Genomic DNA, 21,861 nt, shown 5'->3' with positions numbered 1-21,861 from the left:
ATCACACAAGATAAAACAGATAATTTGGATTACATGAATTTGAAAAGCTTTTGTACAAACAGAATGAATGCACTTGAGATAGAATTATCAAATAAAAAAATGCCTAAAATATTTCTGATAAAGGTCTAATATCCCAGACATAATGGGAATAACACAAAGACCAAGATCCATTCTTTAAAGACAGTCAAAGGATATGAACAGCTCTCAAAAGAAGAATTTAAAAAACTGCTCCAATTCATGAATAAAAAACATTGCGAATTAAAAAACCCTGAGGTTCTGTCTCTATCTCATAAATTGACAAAGATGATAAAAAAATTTAAATAGTAAATGTTGAAGAGAATGTGGGAAGACAGACATACTAATACACTCTTGGTCAAGCTGTGAATTGGTACAAACATTCTGGAAAACCATATGGAATTATATGAGAGAGGTCATTAACTGCTCATTATCTTTTGATCCAGAGAGATTCCACTGGTAAGCATATATCCTAAGGTCACAGACCGAAAGATCTCATAAAATCTTCATGGCAATATTTTTTGTGTTCTTTTAGCAAAGAACTGGAAACAAAATGGGTATCCATCAACTAGGGAAGGACTCAATGAACTGTGACACATGAATATAGTGGAGCATTACTGCACTGTAAGAAAGGATGAATATGAAGAATTCAGAGAACAGGAATACAAACTGATACAGAGTGGAAGTAAATGGAATTAGGAAAATGCTACATATAATCACAAGGACAATTTAAAAGGAAACAATGTTGAATGATTATAATTTCAGTTTTGGTCTTCAAATCAATAAGCCTCCAATTTCACTGGAGAGGTGGGGAACTATGACTATGGTAAGCTGCCTACTGTCACATGCAGTCAATGTATCAGTTGGTTTTGCTCAACTTCTAATTTTTTGTTATAAGGGAAGGCTTTGTCAAAGTTCTGGGGATGGAAGGGATACATCCAGGAATGACTGATATTAAAACAAAAGTTATTAATAAAACTTCTTATGAACTTATTATGAATGTTGGACACAGAGGCAAACTGAGTTACATCTGAATTAGTTCTTATCTTGGAAACCAGGGGTGTTTTGTAGACAAAAAATGGATCTCTCATAGAACTGATGGGACATGGGAATTGGGGAAAAAACAACAACAACAACAACGTTGCATTTTGAACCACAGCCAAGTTCAAATTCCTGCTCTACTATTTACTAGATATTCACTGAAACTTAAGCACACACATCTCTTCTCTTCTCTGGGCCTCAGTTTCATCATGCATAAAATTGGGGAATTAGACTAGATGATCTTAAAGGTCCCTCCCACAGCAATAAATCATTGTTTCCTATGACCTCATGACTTCTAGATAACTACCAAATGAGATTTCTATTTGAATAGGAGATTATTGGCAACAGAATACACACAGTTTTAACAAGTTAAACGTATAATGATCTGAATTTAAAATGACATTACAAAAATGCATTTCCCATTAATTAGCTAAAACAATTTCTACTCATCATAGTACTAATAACTGAAAGGTATGTAGCACTTTATATAAACTCCTGCTAAACTCAACAAATATCCTTTATGATGCTATATTGTGGTATGGAGGCTACCCAATGGAGTAGAAATTCTGGCAGGAGATTCTACCAGGCATAAAAAGCAGAAAAAGCTTTGAGAATGAGTCCAGCAATGATTATCTGAAGACTAATGTGGCTAATTGGGAAGAGCATTAATTCCAGAAGGTTGGTTACCAGGCAATGAATTTTTTTAGTCACAGCAATTCATGAAAAGTCATCTGTTGAGGTACAGGGGGACTGTGATTTAAGTCAGTAAAGGAAGTACCCACAATGATGAAATCATGGACCCTTGAAGCATGCATCTGATACACATTATCTCCTTTGAACCTCATAACCATTCTGGGAAGCAAGTAGAGCAGGGAATCTAAGCCTCAAAAAAGGGAAGGATGCGCTTACTATTACAGTTTCTATGTGGCAGAGCCAGGACTTGGACCCAGGTCATCTGGGAAGATCAGTGCTCTCCCAACTCATGCTGCCTCTCTAAATACATGCTCTTACTTTCGTTTGCAGTGCTTCTGGAGGTTCCTATGTATTTCTGCCATTTCTTCTTCTAAGTCTTTCCTCTCATGCAAAAGTTCTTCAATATTCTGATGAAGCTCTTCCATTTCTCTCTTAGCCTGCTGCCTTGCTGCCTTGTCTTCCCGTCTCTTAATTTTGACATGGTGTACAATATCTTCCAGCCGAGAAATCTCATTCTCCTAAACGAAGAAAAATGCAACAATTAAACAAATGAAAAAAAAAAAAAAAAGCGTTTTTCCTCCTTTTCATGCCCATAATCCAGTGTTTTGTTTTGAACATGTCTACACAGCAGAAAACCTATGTTCAGCCTCTAATCAGTGTTCTTTGTCAACACGAGCCTGTTTTTTCTTCCTTTCAAGAGATCTCATTTTAGTGATACTGCTTACCTACATTTGGGGGCGACCAATTTGTTGTCCTGAGGATAATGCAAGCAAACCAGTTAATTCAATGAAATTGATAAAAAAAGAAATCACTCAAACCATCTGGTTGTTTCTTCTGGTATAGATGAGAGATGGTAGATTATCTGAATTTTTTACTTTTTAATCAAAATGTCAATGTCAAAAAAGGCAGTGTGATGTAATGGTTAGAGGGCCAGCCTTAGAATGAGGAACACCTGGGTGCTAAGTACTGCCTGGACTCTTCCTGGTTATGTGACCCTGGACAAGTCATTTAACCTCTCAGTGCTTCAGGCTCCTCTCTATGATTGTAAATTGCAGCGCAGTTTATAGAGGGAGTGATGAAATAAATCATAGGCTGAGATCAAGAAAGGAAAAAAATCACCGTCAAAAGGCATTAGAGATATATATGGCACAAGGAGAATTATAGGATTCTATATGGAATTGTGTTAGAAACATATGGGATGGGGCAGCTAGGTGGCACAGTGGACAGAGCACTGGCCTTAGAGTTAGGAGGACCTAAGTCTCACACCAGACACTTGACACTTTCTCGCTGTGTGACCCTGGGCAAGTCACTTAATCCCAATTGCCTTGCCAAAAAAAAATAAATAAATAAAGGAAAAGAAACATATGGGGCACACCCGTACAAAATATTTAAAGTTCTTTACAATAAAAAAAAAAGTGGAAACAAATGTGTTATGTCTAATAATTGGGAAACAGTTTAATAAACCATGGCATATGAATACAATAGAATTATTGCTCCACCACAAAAATGACAAATTTGAGGAATACAAAGAAAAACAAGAAGTTATACAAAGTGATGCAGAGCACAATAAGAAAAGTCAGGACATACAAACAGTATTTAAAAACAACAAAATTCAGGGAAGTATGTAGAAGAAAATGATCAAAAAGGGATATGGATACAAAGTTTTTTGTTAATGATTACTAAATTTAGATTTGTAGTCATTCTCATGCTTATCAAAAGGAAAAAAGATATAGGACATTGAAAAATTACAGAATAATATTAATGAGGACATAGTTTTGTACTTTCTCACCGTTACCACTCTTTTAAAATATATAAACAAATACTAAGATATTATCACATTTGTAACTTCCTTTACCTTGGAATGGTAGCCACAGGGGAAGGGGATTCTCTGTCTGTTGCAATGTCGTGGGGGATTCCCTCTTTGTTGTGCCCTAATGGGGGACTCCTGTCTCACTTTGGCCTGGTAGGTGAATTTTCCCTTTCTCCTCATAGCTCCTTAGCCAAAGACCTCCTTCCCAAAGTATCTCAGGCAAGGATCTCAGACTCACTCTCTATCACAAGGTTAAAAAATGACACCATATTCCTTTGTTGCTACGTGTCGGCAGGGATTATACTGTGATGATGGGGGTGGGGTCTTTTTCAGATGGTGGCACAGCAATGAAGCAGAAAGGGAAGATGTTTCCGGCATCCCAAGTTCTAAGGTAGAACTTGGAACCCATGTTTTCATAGAAACAATGATATAAGTGGTGGCTAGAATTACCAAAGTGAAATTATGGGTCAAATTGACAAGGATGGGCTAGTCTGAGCACCTGACTACTGCATATAACTGTTTCCAGGGAAACACTTTCTGAGTTTCAAACAAATGACTTCTAAGCAAGCTTTCAGAACACAGTCCATTCAAAAGTTGGGTAACATGTAGCAGAAACAGCATTGGGTTTGGAATTCGAGTATCTGCGTTCTGAATCCCAGCTTTACTAGATCATACCTTGGGTAAATCATTTAACCTCCTTGGACTTTAGTAAAAGGGGAGAATTAGATAAAATGGTCTCTAAATTCCCTTTCTGCTCTAAATCCTCTGATTCCTATAAGGCCTAAATTTAATTATAGGAAACCAGAAAAATTTTGAGCATATGTCTTTTATCTCTTTGGCCTTAGTAAGGATAGGGCAAGAAATCCTGAAACTTTATACTATGGCTGAACCCTTTACTTTGAATAAAATGTCAATATAAATAACCCTTGAAAGTATCCACTATTTAGAAGGGACCTTAGAAATTATTTAGTTCAAGCCCCTCTTTTTATTACAGAGGGGGAAAACTGAGGTGCAGAGAGAAATGACTTGCCTACGGTCAAACAAATTATGTATTAAAGTGGCAGAGCTAGGATTCCAATTCATGTCTTTTGATTATTAGTGCAATATTTGTCTTCTACTGTACTGTGATTCTTTTCAAATTAATTTTTAAAAATGCCTACAACCAATAGCACCAGATAACAAGGCTGCTGAAGTAACTGTGCTGCTTAAAAAGAGATAGCTTCAGATCAATTTTATTGTGACTCTTCTAATATTACAATTTGTTTTAAGGATGTAATTTTTTTTCCTGTCACTAAGTATTGAGGACAATGTTGTATTTAAGAGTCCTCACTCTAAGATGTTTCATGACAGTTTTCATTTTTTCCTTTTACCTTCTTCATCATAATTTCTGATAAAAAAATTCGAGTTTTGTTTCAATATTTTAGTAAAATTCAATTATTTCGTCAGCACCTATTATGTAAAATATATTGTAATTTTGGCCTAACCATGGATCTGCCTTTTAAAAACGTGTCATACAATCATTCTACACATTAAGATCACTCGAAGTAAATACAAATTGGAGAAAATTATCATTAAATATCACATTTCTTCTGTATTTAGGAATGAAGAAGAGAAACTAAATCATTGGTCTTCATTATTAATATTTTTGCTTTTTTGTTTCTTCAAGTTGCCCAGTTTTACTCAATTGACCATAATGGGCACTGGTTTGAAAATATTTATTATATATTTTGGATTTAACTCACCTAGACATATATGACCCAAATAAAAAAAATTATGATATGAATAAAAGATTTAAGTAACTAAAGGAAAATTCAATGTTCATGTATAGATTGATTCAATATAGTAAAAATAAAATTAGTCCCTAAATTAATTTACAGACTTAATGCAATACCAATAAAAATTCTAATGGTTTTCTTTATGAAACTGGGTAAAATCATAATGAAATTTAGAGAAAAAAGGAAAGAAACTAGAATGTCAAAAGTTAATTTATTAAAAAATAAAAAGGAAGAGCAGACAAACGAAAACCTCATTTTCTAGACCTCTCTTGTACTGGAGGGAAAAAAAAATTCACACAAAAATTAATGTTTGATAAACCTGTAGCCAACAAAAAACTGGAGAAGGCATTAACTATTTAATAAACAGGAAAACTGGCTAACAATAGGGCAAAAATAGATTTATTTGATATTTCATATGATATACTACAGTAAATTCCAAATGGATCATAGAATTAAGCATAAGAAAATAAACTATAATAAGAATGAAAAGGAAAGGAAATAATATTTTTCTCTCAATTGTACAGAAGAGATACATTTTTAAAATAGTAAACGTAAGAAATTATAGGGTTTTTTGAGTATTGGGGGAGACATGGGCATGTTTGTAGGCAGTAAGGAAGCATTAGAAGGGGAAAGATTGAAAAATGAGAGAGTGGGGATGATAGAGGGGGCAATCTGCTAGAAAGATAGGATGGAATGGGATCACTTGTGCATGGAGAGGGGTTTGCCTTGGCAAGGAGAAAGGCCAACTCTATATGTGAGATAGGTGTGGAGGAGAAAGTAGAGGAAAACATATATCTTTGTGATGTGAGATGAGGAAGAGGGGAGAAGAGGAAGCTGTTGGTGAATGGTGAAACTTGAGAGTTTAGTAAGGCAAGTTTTTCAGCTGATAGGGTTGGGGGTGAGAGATGCATGAGAGATTTGTTGAGGTATGAAAAGGTAGGAGGTGAAGGAGAGGAAAAGATCAAGGATGACTTCATCAAGGGTCTGGGTGACTAGGGTGATGTCCCCTTACTTATACGTGTCAGTTCAGAAGGTTTTATGTCAGAAAAAGGTAGAAGAATGAGTTGGAAGCCAGCAGATAACAGGAACGAGGATCTAAACAGAATGCTACAAATGGGTGGAGTGAACTTTAAAGGAAGAAAGATGTGGCAGAGGAAGAGTCTAAAAGTGGCAATGGGGAGCAAAGAATATGCTGATTTTTCTTTTGGGTCTGCTATGTTGGAGGCACAAAAAAAGAACAAAATTTCCTGAAAAGGGTGACCAAAGATGACATGTTTTCCATGGAGAATGTGAGAAAAAAGTTTATATGTGACCAAGTGGTGCAGCAGAAGAAGATGAGAGAGAACAGTGACTGGGGAAGAGTTAGGTTTAACTGAATAAGGGCAAAAATGAGAGAGCAGGTAGAAGGAAAGGAAGTTTTCACCTTAATAGGTGGCAATTCTGGAGGGCAGGAGATTTCCACAAGAGATGACGAGATGACTTATAAGGGAGGAAATACAGATATTTCAAATAATCATTTGGAAAAATATTCTCCTTCACCTATCAGAATAATGCAAATTAAAACAATTTTGAGGTGCCACTCAACATCCATCAAATTGGCAAAAGTAACTAAAAGTAGACAAAATTCAATGGTTGTGGAGAAATAGGCACACTTATACATTGCTGACGGAGTTGCATATTGGCAGAATCTTTTTGGAGGTCAATCTCTTAGCATAGCAAGAATTTTAAATACCAATCTAAACCAATGATCTCATTATTGGAAATACATTCTAAAAATGTCATCAGTTTAAAAAAAATAAAGATTTCTGCTAAATATATGTAACTATTATTTAAAATTGCAAAGAACTGAAAACAAATATCCATCCAACAGTAGGGGAAGAACTGAATAAACTACTGTATATCCATAATAGAATCCTACAGTACCATCAAAACTATAAATATAAGGAATATAAAGAAATGAAAAGACTTAATGAAGTAATGCTTAGTAAAGAAAGCAAAATCAGAAGGTTACACACTACTATGATTACTTTTTTTAAAATATGTACAGAAATACAGAGAAGAATGAACAAAGAGAAGGAAGAAGGATAAGGGAGAGTGATAAGTTGTTATGGACATATATGTAGGAATTTTAAAATGTTATTAATGTATGTAATTGTCTGGTTCTTTTGTTTAAAATTAAGTGCATATTAAATTTAATAAAATATTTATATAAAATCTAAAATACAAATGGAAACTGATTACCTTACATTTTCTCTACCAGAATTGACTGACAACCAATTGTGCATCATGTATTATTGAGTGCATGAATAATTATTTCTAGATCAATCTTTGCTTGTTTTCTACATCAGTTGAACATGTATACTTTACTAAAGCAACATGTGTTGCAAAGGTGATGGATTTGTTGTGTGTGCCAGGCCTCAATAATGTTTTTTTTTCCCTTTTTCTTCCTGGGAGCCCTTGGTTTGCTTTGTAGAATTCCAAGGTTTTAAAGAACACAGTTTAAGAAAAGCTGGTGGGTACTGTATCGATCCTTTTGACTTACCAAATTATGATGTTCAGGTACATTGCAGTGAAGGACTCCCATGGGAATCAGAGGGATAGAAAAGTGAGGAGGAGGAGGGCCATAAACGATTTGCGTTCCAGCAGGAGGGGGGCCATAAATAACTGTTCCAGGTTCAAATGGCCTGCCATTGGTTGGTACAGGAGGAGGAGGAGCATACAGCACAATTCCCTGAGGGACAGGTGTGCCATCTGGAAATACAGTATAAATAACAGACCCAGGAGGAGGTACAAATGAAGGGTCCACTTCACCATCCAGTTCACTTTCTTCCTTGCTATCTCCTCTATTTCCTTCACCTTTACAGAAAGAAATAGAATGAGATAACCAACATCATTGCATTTGTGTTCTCTAGTTTAAAAAATTAAGTCATAGAATCGTGAAGATGGAAGGGCCTTTAAAAGTCAATTTAATACAATCCTAATTTGAGGTATAAATCCCTTTTCCAACATCTCTGATGGGCGGTGACATAGCCTCTAACTGAAGGCCTAAAGGAAACTCACCACGGTACACCACTAGGTACTGCAGTTAATCATCATTGGTGCATTGTTTGGGAATTCTTTCTCATACTGCACTAAAATTTGACTCCTTGTAACTTCCATCCATTGGTAGTAGTTCTAATGTTCTCTAGGGCCATATCTAATAAATCTAATCCCTTTCTCTCATGATTGCCCACCCTTCCAATAACTGAAGACCACAATAATGTCCCCTCTAAGTTTTCTATTCTTCAGAGTAAACAATCAGAGTTCCTTGAACACTCATGAGATGATTTCTGCATCTGTAAGAATACTGATTACACGTCTTTGAATAAGCTTCCACTTGTCAATGATGCTTCTAAGGTGCTGAACATAAAAGTGAACGCAGTGCTTCATACATGGACTGAACAAGTAGGAAAGTAGGACTATCATATTCCCTTTTCTGGAGGCTACATATCTATTAAGGCAATTAAGTATACCTCTTCAGCACCAAGATTAATATGATTACAATAAGAACAGGCATTTATAGAGTGTTTTCAGGTTAATGTAGTACGCATTTTACATACATTAACTCAGCCGATCTTCAAAACAATTCTGTAGGCAATAAAGTCAATGTGGTATAGTCAGTGCACAGAGTGGTGGGTGTGGAGTTGGGAAGATCTGAGGGCTGAAACCCTGTCTCAGATACTTATTAGCTAAGTGACCATGGGTCACTTACCCCCTTTCAACCTTACTTTTCTTCTCTGTAAAAAATAATAGTGCTTGCCTCATAGGGCTGTTGTAAGGATTCAATGAGAGAATATTTATAAAGCCCTTTGCTAATTTTAAAGCACTATTTAAATATTAGCTACTACTATTCTCTTCATTTAAACATGAGGAAGCTGAGCCTTGACAGAAGTTTAATGACTTCCCAGGGTAACAGCGACTGAATTGGGATTTGAACCCAGGTCTTCCTGACTACAAATTCAGCACTCACACTGAACACAGAAGCAAACATCCTATTAAACAGATATTCAGAGATGGAAAAGATCACATGAAATGGAATGGCAACTAATCAGGGGAACGTTCTTTTTTCCTGGCATCCTTCCATTATAACATATGAGTCACCATATACCTTCCTTCATACATCTGCACATGAAGCACTCACAGTTTTAACACAGTAAGAAATTAGCAATAATATTCAAGTTTCTACAGCACTTCTATACTTACTAAGTACCTCCTCTTACAAGAACCCTGTGAGGGAGGTAATGTGAACATTATTATCCCCACTTCACAAATAAGGAAACTGAAAGTCAAAATGGATGAATAACTTGCCAAGTCATATAGTTAGGAAATATTAGTGCCAGGCCTTGAATCCATTATCCCAGAATCTCAGAATTTGAAGGTTCCCCAGAAGTCATCTTGTTCAACCCACACTGCAAGTGGAAGTTCCTCTAAAATATCCCTGATGTGGTCATGCAGCCTCAAACTGATTCCTAGTCCAGGGTCTTTACAATACATTCCACTATCTTTCAGACACCTTTTGTGGTTCTGAAATAAACTATCCTAATGACACACTTTTTAGTTTCCTCAACGGTAAAATGGGGATAATAACATCACCTACCTCACAGGGCTGTTGTGGAGATCAAATGAGATAATATTTGTAAAGCACTTTAGCACAGTGCCTGGCACAGAGGAGGTACTTTCCTTCTTTTTTTTTTTAATTTACCCTAGCTGTTACTTTGCTTACACATTTTTGTTAAAGGGATGTAAATTCTTTTTCTCAATGGTTAGAAATTGAATTTATGTGATTCAACTGACCTTTGTTTGAATAAATTTTATGCAGTCCATTTCTGACTGGAGAATAAATCCAACATCCTGATGCAACAACTTTTCTTTCAATTTGCTTGCCATGGCCACATTCCTTTAGAAGTGGGGTGAAGGATGAGTATTTTAAGCCAATACCAGAGTCTTTTGTACTCTGAGACCTGGGACTAGAAACCTAAAACAGTTAATAGCATAACATTATGTAAACCAGACACTCATTTCTTTTCACTAATTTCTAGAAACTTGTCTAGAAAGTGCTGCTCTTGAATCATAAAAATACAATTCCAATGGTCACCAAAGGGAAAGAATTAGAAACTAATATACAGTACTGGTATTTGACTAATAGGAATTAAGTATAAAGTACAGTACCTTCAGGAATACTGTGGTTAATCTTAGTACTTCCTAACTTGAATGACCTAAATTATAGAATATTACAGCTTGAAGAGACCTTAAAAATTGAGTGTCAGAGATGTGAGAGGGATCTTAGAATATGGAACACAACAGTGTTTCAACTTGAAGAGATTTCAGAGATCACATAATTCCATTCAATACAAAAAGTATTTGGGAATCCCAAGGCACTGGGGAAAAAAAGGCAAAATGAAAAACAGTTCTTGCCCTCAAGGAGCTTATACACTAAACTGAAGAGGTCCAATCTCCTATTTTATGGAAGGAGGAAATAAGGCTCATTTAAGAGAAGTTTTACCCAAAATCACACAGCTAGTCTGCAGCTAATATTATATCATTACTGATAAACATAGACTGAGATTGACCGCAATATATCAAAAAATTCAGTGGTTAAGTTTTAGTTGGAATATCCTGTGAAAATGAATTAGGTAATAATATTTCAAAAAAAATCCCCCCCCCCCCAAGCATTACATATTTCTTGAATCTGCATGGTACAGTAGGAAAAAAAAAACCCAAACCCCAAAATAAATACAAACTAGACATGAAATCAAAATACTTGGGTCCAAGTCCCTTTAGCTTTGTGATTATGGATAAGTCACTTTATTTCTTTGGGTCCCAGTGAAACACAGTTATGAAATCTACATCAATGAAAGGGGAGGAACACAACAACTATACTACTTTAAAGGGTTGTGAGAAAAGCCCTTTGTTAAAATGTTAATAAACTTTATTTTCAGTCTTAATAAAAATAAACTTCTTTGGGAAGTTTCCATTTATTTTTCATTGACTTTAAAATATTAAGACCCTATATTTATATTTTTGCATAGAAACTTCTGGTCTTCTATCTGAGGGTTATCCTCTGATTTACCACTATATTTAGGAAGAGGACATACACTCTGTCATATTTCCCCATATAACAGTCATGATTCACCCCCTCATTGTGCCCCACTGCCCAAGAGATTTCATACTTTTGATGATGATGATGATGGCATAAAGTACCAATATCCTCGTCTCCTGAAAGGATCTGCTATGCTGCTAATGTAATCATTTTGATGAGAAAGGGTACGTCGGAGCTCTGTGATTTCATCCAACAGACTTTCTATTTCTCCTTTGCTGTCTGTAAAGGAATTGTGACACTCTCAGAAGTGGGGGTAAAACCATGATGCTCATTTCTTTAAGATATCTGCAAAGTACTAATCTATGAGATGCAATGAAACTTAGCAATATTTTAAAGCTGATTTTAGATTGGGCTTTTTTATAACTGGTGACATTTAGATCTTATAGAAGTCAGTTTTGGGGTACAAATACTTATATCAGTACTTTATGTCAGGACCAATGTGTTATTATTTTATTGAACTTTCTCAGTATTAAATTACTATTCAATATCTTCATAGCTGGGTGCAGCTAGTTGGCACAGTACAGTGTCAGGCCTGGAGTCAGGAAAACCTGAGTTCAAATACAGCCTCAGACACTTACTAGCTGTGTGACCCTGGTTAAGTCTCTTAACCCTCTTTGCCTCAGTTTCTTCATTTGTAAAATGAGCTGAAGAAGGAAATGGCAAGCCACTCCAGTATATTTGCCAAGAAAACTCCAAAAGGGGTCATGAAGAGTCAGACACAACCGAAAATAAGTAAACAACAATAAAACAATTTTTATAGCTATACTTTAAGGATCTGTGATGTAATCAGCCTAAGTATCCCCTTTCCGCCAAGAGATCACAATGTCTCCATGTCTTAGTTGAGTGTGTGTTGCTATAGCTGAATATATTAATCTTTTCTTTGGTGGCTAGCCCCTGGTGATAAGCCTCTTTGTTTTTCACCAGGGCAGCACTTAGATGATAGACACATAATCCATCACCAGGTCCATATTAGAAACCTTTCCAGCTTGATAGGACCTGTCAGGGCTTATATCCTGATAGTAAAGCCTTTAAGAAACTCAGGGTCACCTTCATGTTAGTAGGAGGCATCAGAAAAGGACTTTGGCAAAAGCTCTACACCTAAGGACAATATTAACCAAATTTATGTTTAATAACCATTGAAAGAATTTTCAGAAGAAGGTAAAAATAGTCAAACAATTTAATTTTAGAAAAAGAAGATCTAAATGAAAAGGAGTAACAGAAATAAATCACTTGTATGTAAATGAGGGGAGGAATCAAACTAAAATATTTTACCAGCGCCGGTCTGATCAAGTAAACTCCACAGCCTTTCAATTTCTGCTCTTTGTCTTTTCATTATATCATTCAATTTATCAATTTCTAGCATTTGGGAATTTGATCCAAAGGCACCTGTATCTGCTTTCTCCATTTCAATTTGAAACTGTTGAGACAAAAATAAACAAAGTTCCAATTAAATTTCTCTCCAAAGCAATTACTTTTACCAACTGATCCTTATTGCAGAAATCTTCACTTTCTAGCAGGATCCAGTAGAGAGGATGCCGGACCAGTCTATGACTCCTAGGTTCCTCACTACCTGGTTGCATTTCCTGAGCCTAGCTTATCTTGACCCCAAAGTAAGAGGCCTTTGTTAACCATAAAACTCTACAGGAATGTGAGCTGTCTTTTTAGAGTAGACTGCTGTTTGTGCCCACATATCATACAGCTTTATATAAAGTTGCACAACAAAATCCCTTGAGTTGTCTATCATAATAACTTAGTTTCATGATTTCAGAGGGCATGTTAATTAAAAACTCTGCCAAGAAGAGGTTGCAGGATGCATACACTTTCCCATTTTGATATCTTTGTTCATATTTTTTTCCTAACCTGGAAAGCTTTTTCTCACCCCCATCTTTATTCAATGAACTTTCTTATCCATTCTTCAAGGCCCAGCTCAAAAGCTACTCCCTCCAGGAAGCTTTCCCTGAGTCCTCCTTCCTACCCCACCCCAATAGTAGGATCATTCCTTCCTTAAAACAGCAAATAAAACTTTGCCCCTCTCTTATAATATTATTATATTCTATTTGACACATATTGACGTTTATGTCCTATATCCTCTTCTCGATGGAGTCGTTGAGGGCAGGAATCATGTTTAGTTAATCTCCCTCTAGCCCCAGTGCCTGGATAGTGCCTTGTGTGTTGTAGACACTTAATAAACACTGCACAGAGCAGGGGCTGAATAAATGAACGAACTAGTGAGAGGCACTTACTTGCTTTTCTTTCTGCCTCAGAAGGTTCTGCAGCAGCTCAATCTCTGCCTCGGCTCGGGTGAGGTCCTGGGCTGCCTGGGCTGCCTGCCGGCTGAAGTGCTCAGCTTCCTGGAGCCTCTAAAGTGATATGGAAGGTTCAGAAACAGTAAGCACAAACTCTTCTTTCCCTTTTTAATTCCTACTGGTCTTCATACGCTCACCCTCCCATGAGCCTGCTTTTGAATGGTTTCCAATACCAGAAGGCTTCTCCACATCTTCAGATCTCACTCGTCTTGGACGCCCTCACTCAGGTCTTGCCTCTTTCATGAAGTCTCCGTGGGGTAGTTTTGTGCTTCTGAGCTCTCTCTCCCCTTGGTGAGCTGCTAATAGTGTGTATGGTCTATAATAGATCATCTAGCACATAATAAAGGAGCCCTTCAAAGAATGATAAGAGCTAGAAGGGGCCTTGGAAACAATCTCATCCCATTCATGTACATGTTCCACCATGCGCCGCTGGCATATAGCAGCCTTCCTGTAAGGTCTCGCTCAGGTGCCACTACCTGGCTCCTCCAGCAGAAAGTGACCTCTACTTTGTCACTTCACATTTGAATCATTTGTCTACACCACACTGGCCTACCTCTCCCTTTAGAAGCAGGGGTGTCACTTTTCATCTTTGTATGCTCTGCATCTAGGACTTTGCCTTACACAGCTTAATATTTTTTTTGACTTGAAACATTAGTCTTTGCTCTCCAATGATGGTAGTTTGTAAACTCTGCAAGAGTTTATCTCACATTTCTCCTCTCCATATAGTCGAGGCTCCACTAAAACTGTACTACTCAACATTCCCTAGATATGTCCTACCCTGCTCTTCCCTTCTTGCTTTTGTTCATGTAATTCCCTCCTCCTCCATCTCTACTTGTTGAAATCCTACCCATTCTTCAAAAATAATAATAAAAAAAAACATCAATAATAACAATCATTAGCATTAATATAGTACTTTTTTACAAAGTACTTTACTTAAAACAATCCAGCGAGGTGGGTAGCGAAACCATTACATGTGTTTTACAGATGAGAAAATTGAGGCTCACAGAGGTTAAGTGATTTGCCTATGGTCACCCAGACAGTAAGTGAAAGAGTCAGAATTCCCTGTCTTCCAAGTCTACCATCCTTTCCACTCGAATGTCTTTTCCTCCAGGAATCCTTCTTTGATAGCCTACTAACCAAAAATGAGATTTCCTTTCTCAGAACTTACACAGTACTTTGTACCCCTCTTATACACTAATACACAAATGACTATAATCACAACTGCTGGGGACAGGTAGCTCAGGAAAAGTCTTGAGTACAATGTGGCCCCTGAGTGGGGGGGGGGGGGTCTGGAAAATAAGATCTCTGAGAAAGCTGGAATGTTGTGCATGGAAAAGCTAGTATATCAGTTTGGCTGGAACAGGAAGTACATGAAGGAGAAGAATATGAAATAAAATCAGAGAAACATATTAGGTAGGATTGTGGAGAGCTTTAAATATCAGGCTGAGAATTCTGTATTTTATCTTAGAGGCAATAGGGAACCACTAAAACTTTCTGAGTAGAAAAATGAAATGGTCACTGTTTCAGAAATACTAATTTGATAGCTGTATATGAAGAGTGGATTAGAGAGGGGAGAAGTCAGAAGGAGCGAGACCAATGAGAAGGCTACTGTAACAGAGGAGGAGAGAGAGGCAGATGACAACCTGAACTAAGAAGTAGCTGTGTGACCGTAGAGCATGGGACGGAGAGAAGAGATGTTGTGGAGATAGAATAAACAACAAATGCTTAATTGTTTGCTGAACTGGACTGAGCGTAGGGATTGTGTCTTATTGAGCACCTAACCTAAACACAGCAGGTGTTTAATGTTCACTGAGTTGAACAGAAGTGAGAGTGAGGACTGTATTTTATACTTCAGTGTCCTCTACCAGTGTCTATCATAAGGTGGCAGACATATGTGGTAGGCGTTCATACTATTTTTATACGAAAAGTATTGAATTGTTGCCTTTACCTATTAGGCTATGCTTTTTTGCTGTCTCCAGAATGTTGGAAAGCAAAAAAGAGCCCCTACTTACATCTAGGAATCTGCTGACATAGTTTAAGAAAATTCTAGAGAAATAGGTAAGGGAGAGAAGTTCCTACATGCCAAATGATGTCAGCATCTTTAGAAATGACCTCAGTGATACTTATCTACACACAGAATCACCTCGGCATGATCTTGGTTAATCCTGAGGATGGTCCCATGGAGAGACTTCAGCTGGTCCTTAGCAATGCAGAGGTCCGCAGTTGCTTGCTTATCAGAAGCAGCCACAGCCTTCTTTAGCTCTTTCAGCTCTCTATCCAAACCAAGGAACTGCTTCTGGGACCTGGCCTCTTCAAGCTTTTTCTAGGGAAAAAACAAAAACAAAACAAAACAAAACAAAACATAAAAACATAAAACCGAAAGCGATGAACTACTACACAGAAAAAGATTTAAGAGAAGGAAAGAAAAACATCCTATCACAAAAAAAGGTTGTGCAAGATACAGGAAAAGACCACCAAATCTAAAGTCAGAGGGGTTGGGCTGGGATTCTCATATGTTCTGCTACATACTACCTGTATGTGACATGACATTCAGATCTCTGGACTCCAATTTCTTCAACTCTACAATGAAGGGCTAAGGTGACCTCTAAAGTCTTATGATCCTAAATGGTTAAACTGTTTTTTTTTTTCCTACACTGAAAATTATGCTACACCTATAAACGAGAGATCTGGAATGAAAGTGGTGATCATCATCAGTTTTAACATCAATATTTTAGGGATCATGACTTTTATCAACGACAATTGTTAACATTTCTATAAGAACTTTGATGTTTTCCAACAATTTTTCTTATAACAATCCTCTAATGGAAATAGTATGAGTAATAACATCTCTGTCTTTCAGATGAATTAAACAGGGGAACATAAAAGTTGGGTGACTTGCACAAACAGATGCTCAGATCGTGCTTTGTTAAAATGTATGGCACAACCAGAAATGGAAGCTATCGGTATTATGTTCACTCCTAAGGGTAACACAAAAGTAGTAGAAACAAAAGATTCTGAATTTAGGTCCAAATCTTCCCCCTCCAACCCTCATTTAATCGTACTGCCTTGCCTCTCAATTATAAGAACTGGAAGTCTGAAAATATTTTTAAAGATTGGTACTCTGCTTCCTTCTCCCCCACCTTATGCTCTAAATCTTCTAGCTGTGTAAGAATCCTTTCCTTCTCTTCATCAGCTTCCTGAAGTTGAAGATCTGTGAAGCCTTGAATTTCTTCCATACTCTTTAGATTTTCTTGCAAATAATGAATTTCATTCTCCAGTTGTTGAATTTTGGCCTCGAGCTGCCTTTTATCAGACTGAATCTGCAAAAGAAGCAAGTTTCAACTACAGTCTTCAAGAAAGTTATTAAAGAATATCGTCAACAAACTTTCAGGGAAGTTACATTTGCACTATCAAATGGTAATACTGAAATATTATGCAAAAGAACTGTGCAAGACAAATGATGGTTTAATTTTGAAAGCTTTCCAGGCTACATTTCTTTGTGTCATCAATATACCATCATGAAAAGAGTTATATCCTTGTACCATTATACTTGAGACTTGATACATAAATACAAGAGCAATAAGAACACACTTCCCTGAATCCCAAAGCAAAGAGAATACAACATGAAAAAAGGAAATTTTTTTCTTTCTTTTTTTTTTTTGAATTGGAATGGATCATGGAACATAGTAAAGCACAGAACATTAGAACTAGAAGGAAACTACAGCTCAAAGAAACCTTACAAGGGATACTGTCTGAACATAAAACATCAGCACCAAAAGATACCTCAGCACATAGAACGTTAGAACGTAGGACAGACTATTAGAGTCACAAAGGGCCTTAGACATCATGTAATTTAACTCTTTCATTTTGCAAGGGAGGAAACTCAGGCCCAGACAGGTGAAGATAGATGGCTACTAAGGAGCAGAATGAGGAATAGAACTCAGGTTACTGAATATCCATTTTTCAAAAGCCATATTCCACAGAGGATTACAATCACACCCAGCTAGTTTTATTCTTTGTAACCAAGCATTGCTTCCATCAGAAGGGAAACACAGTAAGCTGGTGAGAGAAAAGCAATCCTCTGCCCCTGCAGCCGGATCACTGTCATTTAGTTCTTGAGCTTCTTTCTTACTCTTGTGTCTGCCGCTTCTTCACAGGCCTTCCTGTACTCCTCTTGTTCCTCTACCAGTTTCTCCTTTTGAAATGCCATTTCTTCCCGCAGTTTTCTCTCTCTATCTAGTACTGCCTCTTTTTCCTGCCGGGCATGTGCAAAGATTTCATCGAACCACTTCTGTAAATCTGCAAGACTTTTCCCTAGAACATCTGAAGGACTGAAGCATCTGGTAGAGAAAAAAGACATGTACAATGTAAACAGAAAATGTCAGTTTTCTGGACACTGCTATACACCAATGCAAAATTATGAAGTTTGGTACAACAGGATAAGGCATTTGTTTTAACAATCAATATTTACTAAGCTTGAATTATTTGTAAGACATGACGTTAGGTTCTCTTCACTGTAGCACAGTAGAAAGAACAGAGCGCTTTGTCATTAATTCACCGGGTAACCTTGGGCAAGTCATTTGTCATTAGTTTTCAGCTTTCTCATTTACAAAGTGGAGGAGCAAGATTAGATTATCTCTAAGGTCCTTTCTAGTACTAATATTCTATGATTTGAGTGGATTTAATAATCGTTATAACTAGTTAATAATAATCGTAATTGAGAATTACAAGGTCTACAAAATACTTTTTTTCACATGAGTATCTCAAACTTAACGTATTCAACACTGCCTTCCCTCCTAAAACCATCCCTCTTTCTAATCTCCTTGTTTCTGTTAAGGAAATATCATCCTCTAGAAATATGAGTTATTTTATGTACCAAGGACATGAGACTTCTAAAATAAATGCACACAAGCGACAGAATTGAATTTTCTTGTCCAGGCCTTATCAAAAGTTCTATTAAAAACATCATCCTTACACCCCTAATCTAATATCTCTATATTTCCAGCTTTAATAATTGGCCATCGTACTGTATTTCGGACATCTTACTGAGATACAATTTACCTAATTTCCCCAACTCCTGTTTCTAACTTTCGCTTCAATTCCTCCACACGAGCTGCTACTTCTTCCGGATGAAGCAAGCCATCAATCATATGATCAAGTTCATTTTGAAAATCTTTAAGCTGTTGTTTTAAGAGACTATTGTCATCCTGGAAAAATAAAGGAAAAGGTTTCACATTTTTGAAAACGACAGTTTGTTTTCCTTATCACATAACAAATTTCCCTTTGACCTATTTTTAATTTGAAAACAATCTCTTCCATAGTACCTAGGTCCATGCACCAATTGAAAGCTAAAACCTGACTATTATAGCTTCTAAAAGAATTTACACCACTATCCATCTCTGTATGATGAAGTTGCTTTGGATTTGCACATTCAAACTCTAGTTATCTAGGCAAGATAGATTTATAATTTCCTGAAACAAAATGTTCCTTTCATCTTTCAAATAAAAATAGACTGCTAAAATACTCATTACTTTGATGCAAAGTATTTCTAAGGTATAGTAAAAAAATATAATATAAAAAAAAGCTGGGAAAGCTACTAAGATTCTCTTCCATGTTTCATCATACATTTTCAAAATATGCTGCTGGGGAAGTTGAAGCTCTGGTGGGTCCTACCTATAAAGCTTTAAACAGTGCAGGAATGGACTCCGTCATCACTTAAAGATTGGCCTAGCAAGGTACAGTTAGGCTCATCATCAGAAGCCAGATGATTTATTTTGGGCATGGAAACTTATGAAGATTTCAGGGGTTCTTGACCTTTTTTGTATCATTGCTCCCTCCAGCAGTCTGGTGAAGCCTATTCTTCTCAGAATAATAAGAGTAAGGTCTCCTTCTCAGAATAATATTTTTAAATGCATAAAATACGGATGACACCAAGGGAAATTTTTAACTATATCCTGAAATACAATTGTCATAATATTTTTAAAAATGGGTTTATATTTATTTTTATTTAGCTTATTAATATTAATATATATTTAAAAATAGCTCAAGTAAAGAGCCCCTAGTCTAAGGTAGGAAGGAGTTTTGATCTGCTTTAATAGAATGAATACTCACATCAATGAAATGAGAGATCCTCAAAGTATGTAAGTAAGAAAGCCAATAATATCAGGCTTTTTTATTTGCCCTGGCTCCATCTCCAAGAACTGAATAAGAGTAAATGTGGAACCCAATAGCACTCTCTAACCAAAAAACCCACTTCGTTTATAAACTACTGAACAGCATACAAAGTATCTTATAAGAGCTCTGTAAGGTAAATAATGCAGGTTTTATTATTCTTGTTTAGATGAGGCTGAGAGAGAAAAAGTGACTTACCTCTAAGATCGAACAATTACTAACAAGTGGTGGAGCTGAGACTAGAACCCAGGTCTGGCACTAAGTTCAATTCTTTTTGCAAAACCTCTAAACTTTATAAAGCAGAATTTACCCACAAGATGTGTACATCTTGGGTACCATCCAAGAGTTTTCAGTTACCAAAGAAGCAAAAAGTCGTCATTTAAGTCTACTTAATCTATCCAGTGGTCCCATAGCATAGATCCAGAAGACAGGCTCATAGCAAGACTGGTGGATTTGAAAGGAGGCTGGCTTAAAGTTACACTAGTGGGACTTACATACCTTCATCACACATTAAAAATCAAAAGCAAATAGAATGGTTGTTATATTTGCTCCAAAGGTTAAACTAAAAATAGCTAAAATTAAACTCTACATTTAACTCTATATTATTTCATTTATTTACAGAATCACAGAACCTCATTCATTCAATCAATAAACATTTAAATAGGGTACCAGGACTATAGAGGAGATGAAAAGTTCAGATAAGATATACTCTATCTCATGAAGTTTACAGCCTAGGATTGGGATAAGACATCAATACAGATAACTATAATATTAATAATATTAAATGATAACTATAATTTAGAAGTGTAGAACTCAATATTGTGTGAGGTCTGAGGGGGAAGATCACCCACTGAATGTAGCTTACATTTACAGAGTTATGAGGAAAGAGCTTTGTCAACTATGAAGCTCTACAGAAATTCAAAATACTATTAACATTGATTTGCATTTATTATTATTAGAGTACTAAAACCACCAATTTGCTTTATTATTGCCTTCTACTGATAAAAGTTCAACAGAGAATATACCTGAGTTACTACAGAAAAGATCTTTATCTCTTTATATCACTATACCAACCACAATATACAGTATGTTCACAAAAGTATCTCAAAATGACTGTCATTTGAGGAAATGAAGACAGAATATTTTCCATGGGAGTCTTCTACTTCTCTAAAGGTACTTATTTAAGTTTCCCAGGAATCTGTAAAATATATATTTGATTTAACTATCTCAGATCAGGTCCTTTCAAACTAATATATAAGACAGTCTTTGCGATCTATGATCACCTCTTGCTTGGACAATTGCAAAGTCCTCCTCATTGGTCTCCCTGCCTCAAGTCTCTCCCTTTTCCAATCCATCCTTCAGACAGCTGTCAAAGTGTAGCACCCTAGGGTCAAAAAGAAACTCTTCTGTTTGGTCTTTAAAGTCCTTCATGATCTGGCTCCAACCTGTCTTTGTAGCCTTATTATGCATTATTCCCCTTCACACACTCTACAGTTTAGCCAAACTTTCTTGCTGACTCTTGTACACATTTTCTCTCTCATCACTGTACCTTTGTATAAGCTGTTCCCATGCCTAGAATGCACTCCCTTCTCACCTCTGCCTCTCAGAATCCCTCATTCTTTCAAAACTCAGTTTAAGGCTTACCTTATACAGGAAGCCTTTCTTGAGCACCCCAGTTACCAGCCTTCTCTTCCCCTACCCTATATGAGAGCAAAGGCTATTCCTTTCTTTGCCTTCGTATTATATAGTTATTACTTAATAGATATTTGTTGACTGATTGATTCCCAATAATAATAATACCTTAAATTTATTATTTAATGTTATTGTTATAAAGCAACTTGTATGTATTAGCTCATTTGACCTATATCCCTGTGAGGTCCCTAATACAAATAACATTAATCTCATTTTACA

At 36.4% G+C, this 21,861-nt stretch overlaps 1 protein-coding gene across 7 annotated transcripts in view; it reads right to left on the bottom strand.

The window, feature by feature from the left end:
• Nucleotides 1–21,861, bottom strand: part of LOC114046953 (centriolin-like) — a 94,212-nt gene that overhangs the window by 35,514 nt on the left and 36,837 nt on the right. For 6 of the 7 annotated variants that reach the window (XM_027867601.1, XM_027867600.1, XM_027867596.1 and 3 more), the window contains exons 16-25: nucleotides 18,841–18,986; nucleotides 17,912–18,119; nucleotides 16,920–17,099; nucleotides 15,923–16,102; nucleotides 13,717–13,833; nucleotides 12,746–12,890; nucleotides 11,544–11,692; nucleotides 10,168–10,348; nucleotides 7,877–8,190; nucleotides 2,068–2,267 (exon numbers count right to left, since the gene is read on the bottom strand). In XM_027867601.1, coding sequence (XP_027723402.1) covers nucleotides 2,068–2,267; nucleotides 7,877–8,190; nucleotides 10,168–10,348; nucleotides 11,544–11,692; nucleotides 12,746–12,890; nucleotides 13,717–13,833; nucleotides 15,923–16,102; nucleotides 16,920–17,099; nucleotides 17,912–18,119; nucleotides 18,841–18,986 — 1,820 coding nt within the window. The remainder of the gene's footprint in view (nucleotides 1–2,067; nucleotides 2,268–7,876; nucleotides 8,191–10,167; nucleotides 10,349–11,543; nucleotides 11,693–12,745; nucleotides 12,891–13,716; nucleotides 13,834–15,922; nucleotides 16,103–16,919; nucleotides 17,100–17,911; nucleotides 18,120–18,840; nucleotides 18,987–21,861) is intronic. The other variant, XM_027867597.1, reaches the window with a different exon arrangement.

This window comes from Vombatus ursinus, unplaced genomic scaffold (assembly GCF_900497805.2).
Source record: "Vombatus ursinus unplaced genomic scaffold, bare-nosed wombat genome assembly UNPS02014786.1, whole genome shotgun sequence".
In the NCBI taxonomy this organism is placed as follows: Eukaryota; Metazoa; Chordata; class Mammalia; order Diprotodontia; family Vombatidae; genus Vombatus; species Vombatus ursinus.
Note: the sequence above shows the minus strand (reverse complement) of the source record. Positions and strands in the feature narration are given on the sequence as shown.